Raw genomic sequence first — 14,797 nt, 5'->3', positions numbered from 1 at the left:
TAGATGGCCTTTGGAGGTCCCTTCCGGCCTGGACCATTCTATGAGTCTATGATTCTGTGATCATCCCTGGGCGCAGCCTTAGTTTTGTAAAATCTTGGAAGGCCAGCTCAAGGTACAGGTGATCTGTTGTTAAGTTAAAAGAGGATCAGAAGCAAAGCAGCACCTCTCACCATCCGTGCTGCTCTGTCCCAACACCTCTCAGCACACAGAGCAAGGCTGAGCAGGGAGAACAAGTAGTGGTCTACCAGGAGCAAAGCACCTCGATTGCTTGAAGCTACTGCAAGCTCTTGGCAGACAATAAAAAAAGGCTCCACAAAGAGTGACTCAAGCCTTCCAGGAGGAAAAGGTGAGACTGGATGAACTAAACAGTCCCAGGAAGGAAAAAGGCTCTTACACCAGGAGAAGGGAGAGGAGGGAAGTGCAGCTGAGAGAGGCACCGGTGACCTGTCAGTCTGAAGGTGACTCCAAACCACCCCGTGGAGAAGCAGGGCCCAGCATCTGGGGAAGCTGGTGGCACGTGTAGTTGATGAGGTGGGCAGGAAAGCCAGCAATTCTTAAACCACAGGGGGTGTGTACACCTGCATAGGGAGAGCACACATGATGGAGATACATTTGGGAGCAAAAGTCTTGAGAACTGTTAAATTCAGTCCAAGGATATTTAATTTTTTTGGGTTTTTTTTGCTTCCTTACACTACATAAACTCCTCGGTCATTCAAAATTCATATACGGTAGACGTGAAGAACTAGGAAAAGCCAACCAAAACGAATCAATTCTTCCACATCCAACAGGGCAAATACCTGTGGGCAATTTTCTGCCATTAGTAGATGACACCTGTAGCACGTTCACAAACAGCAAAAACGTATCAGGCTGCAACATTTTCAAAATAACTGAGATTTAAAGCAACTTCCACTCCTCAAGGGGGGTTCGCACAGCAATGCTGTGTCACACTCAGTTTTTCCTACAATGCGTAGCACGAAATTGCCAAAATTGAGATCCCCACAAATAACAAAAAACAGGATTTGCATTGGCATGTATGAACTGCCTCTGACAGCATGTTTTACTTGTTTTCACTTTGCAAGAGAGGCATCAGGACACACCAATTTTGTACTTATTTGGGCCAGCCAGTATTTAAAACTCGCTGTGGAAATGGTCACTAACACGGCTGCTCCAGGTTGAAATCTTTAATAAAGATAACATCGTCTTTTTCTAAAAACAATATATTTATTGCTGCAGATATTTAAAAGGGGAGTACCCTAACCAGCTAGTTATCTGAACGGCAGAGTCATCTGTTTCAGGACTATTTTCCCTATGCTTTGACAAGACATTCTCAATAAACAGGTATTTGTACCATAAACAGGTCTAAGTTGATCTCCAGGTATTCGAGATGTAGGTATGTTAATGCCATCAGCTGCTACCAGACACCCTACACGGACGTGGGGGTTGTATTTAGTTAATCCTAGTGTTTTTAGGGCCTGTTGCAGTTCCTTTTATATTTAGGCAAGCGCCCACAAGTTATGGTGGGGCACAGTAATCGAGATTAGTGAGAATAACAACGTGCAAAGTCAAGGCTCAGCCAGCCCTGCTTTGTTCTGCGTGACTGACCTTAATACCCTTTACATCCCCAGCCCCAGCCTGCGTGTGTCTGGAAGGGCTCAGAGCAGCAGGTCACTCGGCTTCGTTTCAATCAGAGACCAGCAGCAGCTGATACCACGCGAGCAGCTTGCAGTAAAGCTACCTGAATGCTTAGAGAAGAAATTCATTAAAGATTGTCTTCGACATACTTGAAAAATAAATTCGTACCTTTACTTATATGGTGCAGAGAGCACAATTTTCTACATATTAGCATAATATGTTTATAATATGTAGAAAATAAATTTTCTACATATTAGCATAATAGCTTTGCAAGAGGATCTAGATAGATTGGATCACTGGGCCAATGCCAATGGAATGAGTTTCAACAAGGGCAAGTGCCAGGTCCTGCACTTGGGCCACACCAACCCGCTGCAGCGCTACAGGCTGGGGGAAGTGTGGCTGGAGCTGCCTGGAGGAAAGAGACCTGGGGGTTCTGGTTGACAAACGGCTGAATATGACTCAAAAGGTTGGGCATCCCTGGGTTAAAACACAAGCACCTAGCAAGAGTGTGCCTTTACAGAGCAGGATGCCTATCTGTGCAGGCAGAGAATAAAATAAAAATAAAAATCACCCTTTTTCAACAGTGGAGACAATTTATTTTGGCTGTAAAAAGCCTTAACTAGGATCTTCACTCTTCTCCTTTTTCTCTTCACAAATATAAATCCCAATCTTGGGCCAACATAAACACTACAGAAACTTAGTATTACTTAATCTGTTTTACTCTTTAAGTACTTACAGATGGCTAATTATTTAAGACGCATGTAAGTGCTTCACAGTTAAGCACAAGTTTTACACACTGACATCGTTTTACAAACTGTCAGAGAAAAAACTAAAAAAAAAAAAAAAATCAGAAAAATCACTGATATATTACAGCAAGAGTATATTTTTTGAGTATTTGAGGCTTTTGAGCATATGAATACATAATTAACTGGGGAATGAATAATTCTGCAGTGTTTTCCCACTTGAACAATTCTCTTTGCCTGTAAAGGCTTCTTCAGGTAAAGTTGTGTTATACAATGTTCTTCTAAGCTGGAAAAAAAAAGAAAGAAACAAAACCTGTCCTCTGAACAGCCTTATTTCTATTTAGTTCACTTTCTAGAATACTGTTCTAGTTTGACAGGATTTAAAATCCTCTCAAACAGCTTCAGATGGTCTCGTAACTCCCCTACTCAAAGGGGACCCAGCCCAGTGGCAGGTTCAGGAGCTCAGCGCTCTGAAACCACTTGGAATAATTGGTGGCCTAATTAAAAAAAAGAAAAAAAAGGCTAACAGACTGCAGAGAAGGTATTCATCCCACACTAAGTCATTCATAGAATCATCTAGGTTGGAAGAAACCCTTGGGATCATCGAGTCCGACCATCTACCCTACTCTACAAAGTTCTCCCCTAAACTATTGTTTATAGTTCCCACCTCGAAATTTCATTGACTCATCTGTCCCAATCACCTTATCTTGCTCTCTTCTATTTGTTGCAAACACATGGGAGAGGCCACCACGAAATACCATCCAATGTCTTTAGCACAGCTCTGCTTCTCCAACGTAATGTAGCTCCTTGACTTCAGCATCCTGGTGAAGGAAGCTGCAAAGAACTCTCTGGACAGTGCTATTTAAAACAATGCTGCTTTCAGAAAGGACAGTGTCCCTTTACAAACCCAGGCACATCGTGCTCCAAATCTGCTGCCAAATTAACTTTGGAAACATACGTACTACAATTTTCTAGAAGTCAGGCATCTGATTAACAACAGGTAGAATTAAGACCTCTCAATAGTATGGCACCTGCAACTCTCAAAACTGGAACTTTAATTGTATTTTCATTATGAATCCAACTAGACCAAAACTGACACACAAGAAATATATATACAATTGACACCTTCACCTGCACAGCCTGGGGAGAGATCAACCCTCCAAAACCCACAGAGCTTTGCAATACAGATGAGACACCTAAGCACTTACTTCAGTAAATAATAGGTCTGGACACAGGGCTATAAACACCAAATAAAGCTCTCCCTTTGATCTTTATAAAATACATAATGAAATCTCTCAGAAGTGAGTGACAAAAACATTACAAAACTGAACTTCAAAGATAGCCCTTTCCTCCAATTATCAAAAAAACCTGACTTACCTTCGTCTTTGAGCTAAACTTAGCTGCTTTTACACAGGATTAGTAGCTCTACCGTGTGCTCACAGTCCCATTACCTTGTTACTTTAATTGCTGAGCTAAATTTACATTTAAGAAATTTCACACTTTCTTGAAAGAGAGAGGAAGAAAATGGCAGGGACTTAGCAACAGATGTATTATAAACATAATATTACAAAATCCACTCTCTATTTGCAGCTTGCTGTCCCTCAGCGAAGTCAAGGATAAATACTTTCAAAGCTTTCTTCAAATTTCTGTATTTCATAATTTTCAAAAATAATAACAACTCTAGTAATACTTTGCATTCCACTCTGTAGACATTTTGTCAGAAATAATGTCCAAAGAGATCTGTCTTCACAGTAATATTAATTTAATAGCTAATGTGCATTATTCACATCTATGTGCAAATACATGTGATATTACCCCAACATGCAGACAACTGAGAGGCAGCTGCTTAGAAAGACACTTTCATGCATCTTAAGCCACCCTGACCTACTAGTGTTAGAAGATTTGCTGATCCACTATGTTCTCCTTCAGGTGAAAACGGAGAACATTTAAATGGTTCATTCTGCTGCACATGAAACTGGTCAGTGTTTTGGCCATCTCTCTCTCTCAGGTTCTGTTCTACAGGAGAAAAGCCTTCTGTGCAGCCTGCTGTTTTCAATACATGTAAATGCAAACACAGCTGGTTTTCTGTTCTTCAGGGACTCTTCTTCTTGCTTTTCTGTTCTTCCTTGAGCTCTTTGGCGTTACACCTGGAGCTCAATGCTGTTAACATTTCTATTGTGGTCAGGTTGGCTCCCTTCATTATCAATCGCTCTCCATCAGCTACAAAGGGAAAAAAAAACTTAAGAAGTCACAAAGTCTAAGTCACAATTACTTTAGTGTGCAGTTCTGTTTTGTAGAAATAAATCCAAATACCCTGTTCATCTTGTCTGATTAGAAAGTACTCCCACTTACCAAGGAATCTGATTATGCACCACCACCAAATAAATCTATTAAACTGCACACAACACACATGTAATTTTCATTTCTGTACTGCCTTACTGAAAAATCTGAAACATTTGTCTACCTATAGTAAGAACATATATTTGATGAGAATAGTTCATACTATGCCCTCAAAGTCATCTAAACAGAAGGCACAGAAGGCACTGCAAGGCATAATTTCCACACATGGCTCAGCATTGTAGCAGCATGTTGTCTATGGTCTGTTTAACTTACTTCTTCAGCCAAAACAATGATTAGGTTTACACAATTTGGTGATTATAATGCAAAAAAATAGAGAACACTAGAATTTCTAAAATCCCAAATGAAATTATTTCAAAACAGGGAGGAGGTAGTAGAAGTTAAGCATTGTACCTAAGTTAATTACTTATTTTTGCAAAATTTGCAATACAAAAGCTACACTCAAACCCACATAATGCAAAACCATGCATGGCATCAAAGTTCCAGCCCCAGGTTTGCCAGCTACAAGGTCTGCAAACTCTTCACTTGGAAAATAATCAGCTCTTAGAAAATGAAGAGTTCAGAACTGTAGCTCTTGGCATTAGTGAAATAAATTGTTTTGGTTTCATGTTATGAAAAACATTAAGCTTTACTGCTTGAGTTTTAATACATCACAGTTAGAGACAAGGATGGGAAAGACAGAGGCATGGGGGAAGGAGAAACAAGCAATGTCAACAGTGAAATAATGAAATCTTCCTAAGGAAAATGAAGTATATTCAACCCTCTTGACATTTCTACCGATTCATTAAATATACGGAAGTTTAAATAAAACTGGGTAGCAAGAAGCAATAATAATGAAAACTTTAATGGGCTACATAACATATTGGTCCATTACAGCACAGCAGGAAAGAAGATGCAGCCAGAGAAAAGGACAAAAGCAGATTAGAGCCATCTGTTTACAGCCTAGAATCTGGGCCACTTCCAGAAGTGATGAAATTTCTACCATCAATTCCCTGTCTGCCCACCATACCCTCAAAGGAAACCAAGATATCTGTTGTACATCAGTTGACCTCATTCTGCAAGTCCATCTGCACGTGTATGGTCTTATCCATATGAGCAGTTCCCTCAAACTGCACAGTAAGTTCCTCAGTTGCATAAGCAACTAAAGGAATTCAGCTTTTCCATTCTCAAGTCTGAGATGCCTCCACCACAGAAAAAATTACAGAAAGTGAACAGATTCTTACAGAGCTACAGGTACTTCCCTGTAATTGTACCTGACTGCAAGGTCACCCAAGTATGTCAACACAAACGTAGACTCAACCCTAAAGATAAGGCAGTTCTTTGATCTAAGATCTACCAGATCTAACTGTAGTACAGAGACACGTATACACACTTATCTAGACATCAGGCTGTTAATGACTCCCTTTTCCTTATTTCCTCCCAGCTGCACATATCTAGCTATGGACCAGAACCAAAGAAAAAGTAACCACAGTAAAAGAATCATGAAAAGAATAAGACTGTAACAACACAAACCAGGAACGCACTTTTTTTGGTCAAGATTAAAAATGAGCTCCTTACCAAACATAACATCCACAAGTGGCTCCGACCCATCGTGTCTCACATCAGCAGTCACTTCGCAGTTTCTATTCGTGGCCTGGATTTTCTTATGGTTTATACATGCAAGAAATTTTCTGAAAATATATTTGAAAATATGTCAGGTATGTTGTTGATGGACATTATAGTAAGCATATTTCTAAAATGAATCCTAACATCTCCATATTGCTGGGCAACAAAAGTATAAACAAAACAGGACAAACAAAACAAACAGAAAAACAAACAAAATAATTTCAGACAGGTACTTCTTATCAGATAAAAACTCTTAAAAATTCAATGGACTTAAAAGCTAAGATGTTAAAAGCATGCCAAAGAATTTTGCAAAAATTCAGTCTATGCACTTTCTACATCTCTCTCAGCTGGGTTAGTAACAATAACGAAAAAAAAAAACAATCAGCAAAGTAATTTTCATTTTTCTTTATACACGGGTTGCTTGCCAGTGTTTTATTCTGGGGGTTTGAGACAGCATTGATTTACCTAACATCATTGGTCTCCCTTAGATTTCTGACATGCACGACAGCTACTTGGCATTCTGGCAGCTTAAAGACATTCCAAGTTAAGTTCTAAGTTCATTTCAAAAGTAAACGTGTCTGTAAATTGCAAAACGATATTTTACAATTGTTTGGTGAAGAACTTTCATCACTCAAGAAGCACTTAGATTTCTCCAGCAGTTAATTACCAAGATAGAGCAGCAGCTGTTCCTCTGTCTTCTCTCTCCCATGACCAGCACTTGGGCTAGTGATTACAGACCCTCACCCACAGGCTCAGCAACAGAGAGGGGCATCTCCCTGGGCAGTCTGGCAAAGCCAAACGCACGTGCCTACATGCAAAGGTCTATGCTTAGGCACAAAGAACCTCCAAAAATAAGCACAGAATGAATGCTGTGTGCATCCTGGTAACACCATAAACAGAGTCCTTCTAACACAGCATCTTCTCATTCTGAAACATTGGGGTTCTGCCTAGACTAAGCTAAAAAGCCCAGATAAATACAAGCCCTCAAAGACCAAGATCATGGAAGTTAAAGTACATCAGATGCAGACACTTGGGAAAAGGAGGTTCTTCTCCAGAGTGGGAACAACAGATGCTGCCGTTTCCCTCATTACTTGCTCCGAGGACGTCTTCTTACTTTTGCTGGCTACAGTGACAGCAAGTCACTGGGCCCTGCAGTGACAGCTGTTTTAACAAAGGCTTCGGTTTGCATCTGCCCCTGCTGTGACCTGGGACAGCCGCTGTGACCTGGGACAGCCGCTCTCCCCGTCCTCCACATTTCCCTGGGCAGAGGGTGGGCCAGTGCCCCTCACCGTGCCCAAGCTCTGCGGCAGGGGCTGGGACACAGAACCCCCTGCAGACATATAAACCCCCGACTTCTACCCCCCCTAATAAATAAAATTAAAGGCAAAAAACCCAGCCCTCACACCCAGAACCACAGAATGGCTGAGGTGGGAAGGGGCCTTAAAGATCATCTAGTTCCCTGCCCTGGGCAGGGACACCTCCCACCAGCCCAGGTTGCTCCAAGCCCCATCCAGCCTGGCCTTGAACCCCTCCAGGGATGGGGCAGCCACAGCTTCTCTGGGCAACCTGTTCCAGTGCCTCATCACCCTCACAGTGAAAAATTTCCTCCTGATACCTAATCTAAATGTACCCTCTTCCAGTTCGAAGCCGTTGCCCTTCACCCTGTCACCACATGCCCTTGGAAAAAGTCCCTCTCCAGCTTTCCTACAGGCGTGCTTCAGACACTGAAAGGCCGCTATGGGGTCTCCCCGGAGCCTTCTCTTCTCCAGGCTGAAGAACCCCAGCTCCCTCAGCCTGTCCTCTGCACAAACCCCCTCCCAGGGCGCAGGCAGGGCCTTGGGCGACTCACAGACAGGGGAGCCTGCCCGAGGCCTCCCCGCCGGCCGCGGAGGCCCGGGCGTGCCCAAACGGCCGCCGTGGGGCCGGGGCCGGCGGTGTCCCCACAGCCCCCTCACCTCGTGCTCTCCACGTTGGACTCGAAGGGGCAGAAGCGGACCGCGATACTCTTCACCGGCCGCAAGAACACGCGGATCTTGGACGCCATCTTCCTTCCGCCCCCTACTACAGCTCCCAGCAGCCCCCTCGGCGGAGGCGGGAAATGGCGGCGGGCGGGCAGGCACCGTCCGCCCCGTAGGCGCCTGGGAAATGTAGTCCGTGGTGGCCCCCCGCCGCATGAAGGGCTCCCCTCATGGCAGCCCTGGGGCCTGCCTTCAGCCTGGGGGCCGAGGGGGGACAGCAGCCGCCTGCCTACGGGCCTCCCGTAATATCCCGAGGCGCTCAGGGCCGGGCCCGTTCGTGGCTGTGAGAGAGAGGGACCAACTGACCCAACTGTCCCATCCTTCTGGGACTGTGTAACACTGCAGGTACTGGGGGGAGGGAGCAGGGAGAGGGGAGACACACTTTTGGCATAAAACTGACATAAAGGACCTGCCCTGGGCTCTGTAGCAGAAGTAGCAGGCCATTGTGCTGTGAAGACTTGTGTGCAGGAGGCAGAGGGCCTGAGGTAATGCTGAGGGGGAGCTAGAGTATCCATACGCTGAAGAAGCCAGGTTAGGCTTGTTTTCTGTAGGTTAAATCTACCCCTCTTGATGCAACAGCTTTTGATGTCTTTTTTGGGGGCCAGTATTGTTTAATATCTTTATAGTTGATCTGGGTAGGGGGATTGAGTGCACCCTCAGTTAAGTTTGCAGATGACACCAAGTTGGGTGGGAGTGTTGATGTGCTGGAGGGTAGAGAGGCTCTGCAGAGAGATCTGGACGGGTCCTGCCCTTGGGTCCCACCAACCCCCTGCAGCGCTCCAGGCTGGGGGCAGAGTGGCTGGAGCTGCCTGGCAGAAAAGGACCTGGGGGTGTTGGTGGACACCGGCTGAACAGGAGCCAGCAGTGTGCCCAGGTGGCCAAGAAGGCCACCAGCATCCTGGCCTGTGTCAGGAACAGCGTGGCCAGCAGGAGCAGGGCAGTGATGGTGCCTCTGTCCTGGGCACTGGTGAGGCCTCACCTCCAGGGCTGCGTTCAGTTCTGGGCCCCTCACCACAAGAAGGACATGGAGGGGCTGGAGCGTGTCCAGAGGAGAGCCACCAAGCTGGGGAGGGATCTGGAGAACAAGTCCTACGAGGAGAGGCTGAGGGAACTGGGCATGGTTAGTTTGGAGAAGAGGAGGCTGAGGGGAGACCTCATTGCTCTCTACAGCTCCCTGAAAGGAGGGTGGGGTTGGCCTCTTCTCCCAAGGGAATCATGACAGGAGCAGAGGAAATGGTCTGAAGTTGGGGCAGGGGAGGTTTAGATGAGATCTTGGGAAGAATGACTTTCCTGAGAGGGCGGTCAGGCACTGGAACAGCCTGCCCAGGGAGGTGGTGGAGTCACCATCCCTGGAGGGATTTAAGAAACGTGTAGATGTGGCACTTCAGGGCATGCTCTAGTGCCCGGGATTGTTCATTTGTGTCTGTAATTTTTTTGTGGGAGTTTCTTTTTTTTTTTTTTTTTTTTTTTTGTGGTTGAACTCAATGATCTGAAATGTCCCATCCAATCATGAGGATTCTGTGATTCTTCATCCTCCAGAAGCGGTTTATTTAGTACAATTGGATAGGCAAGGATATTAACGGGGTTAAATAAGGAGTAGCTAATACCGCAGAAAAATTAGATGCAATAGTTTGCAGTATGTCAAGCAGAAGAGAGACTCACAGGAGGCGATGCTGCTGGAAGTGAATCCCTTTATTTTTGAGGGGTTGGGCACAGCAGCCACACAGCTGGCCTTGAAACAAAGGTGTGGGGCTGTTGGTGTGGTTGGTGTCGGCCGTGTGTTGTGTGTGTTTTCCACCAGATGGCAGAAACCGCCCTGATACAGCCCTGCAGCCTCCCATGGCTTGGTTCTGCTCAACAGCACCCAGAGCTTGGCGAGTGTTAAGAGACAGGCCGGAATAAAACCAGTAGCAATGTTATTTAAACACACGTTGTGAATCTCTGTGGAATATCCAGTTCCCATTCTGATCTACAGGGGCTGCATTAAATGTCTGGCATCGCTCGTAACGGGCAACCGATTTTTAGAAGCTTATCTTTGTTTATCGGAAGTCCTCGTGTTAAAAAAATCACAGAGTTATTGAGAAAAATCCTCCTCTTTGCTGAGACTTAGCCAAAAGAAATTAAGTAGCACAACTAAATGCAGTGGAGTCAATATAGTTTTAATCTTTAATGGTTTTATTTGTTTATTTATTTTTTTAAAATATCTTAGTGTTTCCATTATGGGAAAAAATACATTTCTGTGAGGTATCTTTTAAAAGACTCCACTGTAACCAACAAATGGCTAATGTAAGTAGGAATTTTTCCTGTTCAACAGCAGCAGGTACAGGACCAGGTAAATGGAGTATTTTACATTTAGAAGGCAAAAGTAACTTAGAAAATTTCAACATATCTTTCTTCATTATAGCACAAAGAGCTTGATGTGTTCCATTTAAAATCTGTTCTACCAGCTTCTGTGGCAGCACTGAAGGAATAACATCAGCAAAGGACTAGGGAAGAAAGAATGGCCACTAATTTTTCTAAGGGCTCCATTCTCCACACTGGTGGTACGATGGCACCCACTGACTTCTAAATAAGCATGGCAAAAACAGTTTTATGTTTGCTACTGATTTATTTTGATAGTAGTTTCATGTAGCATGTTTAGCTTATGTTGCACAATTAAATGAAAATAAATTTTTGTTTACTCCTTTCCACACTTGGGTTGGTTAACTTTACATTTATTGTCAGCAGTAAAAGTTGCTTCTTTCCCGTTAAGCCATCTGTTTGGAGTGATCAAAAAACATCTCTGCTTTTTCAAACTAATTTTTAATTTTCTGAAGTATGAGAGATTCATAGTAACATGACAAAAGAGGTAACTGTTGAAAGAATCTGGTAACTCTCTCTCTCTCTCTATATATATATATATATACTTCTCAAAGTATAGACTGTGTCTGTGAAATGAAACCAAGGGATTCTTTTCCTATGAGTAGGGATATCCCATCGTTGGATAGAAACCCTACTTCTTGATGACCAAGTCTTTCTCTAGATGCAACAGTTTTAGCTGGTTATAGTACTGGTGAGAGTGCTAACTTTTACACTTACTAAATCAGATAAATAGCCAACAACACAGCTATATAAAAAAAAAAAACCCAAACACTTCTTCATCTGCCTTTAAATCCAGGTGGTGGTTAACCCCATTATATTGGACTACCCTAGATTTATAACAAAGTAACTCCCACTGACCTGTGAAGCCCAATATTTAAATGCTATTTCAGGAAAGCTGGTAATTTATCCATGAAAGAGCTTGAATCAGTCTCTCCAACTGCAGCAAGTAATTCGGGAACTCTGAAAAGTCTGCGTTTGAGACTGTTCTCTGGGGACATCCTTGGGAAGCTGAATGATTCATGATTCTTATGTCTAGTGATGATCATACACATACCTAAAGCATAGTAACATGAAGGGGCATAAAAGTTATATCATTATAATAGAAACAGTTTTAGTATTCTTTTCACCAGGTGGATCTTTTTTAATATATTACTGCCTCATCCCAAGTCTACAGACTTTCTTGTCATTAGTTTCACTGAAATGTAGCCACGAGCCCATAGATGATTTACATCTAAGCACCATACAGGGTAAGGAAAAACTGCAGCCATGTTTTACGCTGCAATTATGAAGACAGGCAGAAAAAGACTATAATATTAGTTAGAGTAAGTCAATTTTCCTCTTTTCTCATTGATCATCCCAGCATCTCTTAGATCCAGTGAGGATTATTCAGCTTTTCCCCCTGTTTCTTTCATACTGCTTTCCTTTTCTGTAATGTTTTCTGACTACAGGAATGTCCACATTTCAGAACTCTTGAAATCTGATTTCTCAATATTTTGGGTTTGCCTGCTTTTAGCACCTTGGCTCTGGCTTTTGGTTGCTCGTCAGTTTGCTTCTTCCTTTAAAATCTGGTGGTGGTCTTTTAGATTCTTTTTCCAAAACTCTGCAGGAGAGAGGGTTGTGAGTGCTGTATTTCAGGTATGGTGTTACACCTCCATGCACTTACTCGGGTCTGGAGACTTGGATCATGATCTCTACTTGTCCTCAGCCAATTCTTTCCTCTGCCTATTTATCCCTTTTTCCTGGGTCTTTCCCTGAGTCTTTGTCACAAACATCAACAGGCCCAGAATTTAGCAATCAAAATGTCATGTTTGCACATCTAGTTATAGTGCTGGGTAGTCCAGGAATAAAATGTAATGCTGCCTTCAGGGCAGTAGCCTGTACTGAGGAGACCTGAGCCAACACAAATCCAGCAGCCTGCTTGTTCTGCACTGAGGTGACGCTTCCAGATGGCCACCCAGAAGAGGCTCTTTGAAAAAGATGGTGTGCTGGGCCTGACAGGAGAAACAAATTATTGCTGGAAAAAGAAAAACACTCTGACAAGTGCAGTATCATGGAGCATATCTTTGTAAGAGTGATGGACAGAGACAGTCAAAATCACAAAGGACTTGTAGGAAGTCATTATAAAATAGTAGTGCCACATTGAAGGACAGGTTGGGTTGAATTCCTTACCATACTGGAGAAGCATTGCTTATAGTCATAAAAATATAAACCAGTTTTCTCTCTGGTTTTGTGTCTTCCTTTGAACTGAATATTCTTACACCGTATGTTGGTTACTGAGTTTGAAACATATTTCCCCAAGGAGGGAAAGGTCCTCATAAAGTTCCTTTATTCTCTGAGAATTGTAGAAGTCAAGCATAGGTTTATACTAACAGTACTACTAATTTTGCCTATAATTTATAAACCAACTAATAGTTGTATGCTGTTACATGATTTTCAGAAATAAAACTAAACTCAGCTGGCAAAGGTACTTCCTTTATAATTCATTCTGAAATAGTAACTTTGGGTATCAGTTAAGAAGAGCTTTTATGGGACTGAATAAACAGATTCCCCAGTTGCTCTTTCTTCCTCTGCAAACATGTATTTCTGTTGCCTGAGGTTAGCAATTGCCAGCAGAAATGTTTGCTAAAATAATAGGCAACATTTGACTGGCTGAGAACATACTGTGCCAGTTCCTGACTTCTGTAACTTAATTTCTTGAGGAAAATGCTGAAGTTTTTCAAGATACACCTTCATATGAGATAGAGCAAAAGCTTTACTTCATCTATTTGTCTTCCCTGACTAATAAATACTGCATTGGATAAATGCAGCTGTCATTTGGATTTTTATGTTGATTTAAAATATGCAGTTGCTCACAGCAAAGAAAGTTCATTATCATAATAGCACAAGGCACAGAGATGAGCTGAAACGAATGGCAACCACCCAAGGTTAGCACCCACGTCCTTGAGGTCTGGAATCCATGCTTGAAACTCCAGGTAGATTAAATGCCTATATTTTTACTTTAAAGGTCTTTGTACGCAGTGATCCACGAGTATGTTCCTATTTGACAGACCTAACTCTAACAGAGACATTATCATAATTTAAGAGTGAAGAGGTTTCCAGAAGTGCAGAGTCTGGAGAAGGGAGTTGTGTTGGAATTTGAACTATATGTTCAAAGACTTCCTGAAGGTTTGTGCACTGGGTAACTTTTTACAGCTTTTGAGGAGCTCAGCAGCATATTGACATTTGTACCGCTCTGCTAAGGGCATACTTTGGTGTGAATATTGTAAGCAAAGCAGTTTGTTTTCACTCTCTTCTGCTAAGAATAGCCATGCCAATAGATTGATGTCTTAAGTTATTAGTATTGTCAGCAAACTATAGTAATATTGCTCAATTGAACGTGGTGACCAGCCTATATAGTCTCTCTGTACACTTTAATTCTTTCCATGGCAAGGGCTTTCACCTGATATTCTACCAGCTTACTTATGCACCAGTTTTAATTTCTATTGTTATAGACTTCAAGAAGGTATCTAGGCATTACATACATGTAAGCCATAGAATACCTACTTAAAACAGATAAAAGTTGAAACGTAGAGAGTCTAGTCAGCAGATATAAAGGAACCAGATGTCAAAACAGGGGATTTTTGTCTAATCATTTTCTGTAACTAGTTTCATTTCATTTATCTACTTATTAAGTAAAAGATATCTCAGGAGAGTCATTGTGAAGAATTCTTACCACCTATGTGGTGGTGAGAAGAGCATATTTCTTTGAACTCGAAAACATATCGGACATGCTACTAAATTTTGGAGTATTTTCACTCCAATGCAAAGGTAATTTGCATTACTGAGAGGCCATGATAAAAATATTCTCTATTGTCATTTAACTATGCCACAACATAAAATCATAGAATGGTTCAGAGTTTCAGTCCTATGCTCAGTTATGGAAAAACCCCACATGAAAAAAAACCGTAGCGACTGGCTCATGAATCTGTTGGTCTGACATTGTGTGAGAACAAGAGACATATGTTTGGGTAAAAGCCTGCAGAGCTCAGGAAGAGCATGAGTCAGTGGGTTTCATGCAAGAATTCCAGATGCAATGCAGTC

General features: G+C 42.6%; 1 protein-coding gene across 1 annotated transcript; it reads right to left on the bottom strand.

Annotated features, from left to right (window-relative positions):
- Positions 1–3,613: 3,613 nt before the first annotated feature.
- MRPL53 (mitochondrial ribosomal protein L53) lies at positions 3,614–8,411 on the bottom strand. The gene is made up of 3 exons (XM_014965178.1): positions 8,294–8,411; positions 6,291–6,403; positions 3,614–4,595 (listed from the first exon to the last, which is right to left on the bottom strand). The coding sequence occupies exons 1-3, from the start codon at positions 8,380–8,382 to the stop codon at positions 4,468–4,470; spliced, it is 330 nt and encodes a 109-aa protein (XP_014820664.1). The 5' UTR covers positions 8,383–8,411; the 3' UTR covers positions 3,614–4,467.
- Between the last annotated feature and the right edge of the window lie 6,386 nt (positions 8,412–14,797).

This window comes from Calidris pugnax, unplaced genomic scaffold, assembly GCF_001431845.1.
Source record: "Calidris pugnax isolate Ruff unplaced genomic scaffold, ASM143184v1 scaffold41, whole genome shotgun sequence".
Lineage (NCBI taxonomy): Eukaryota > Metazoa > Chordata > Aves > Charadriiformes > Scolopacidae > Calidris > Calidris pugnax.
This window is presented reverse-complemented; position numbering and strand designations above follow the sequence as displayed.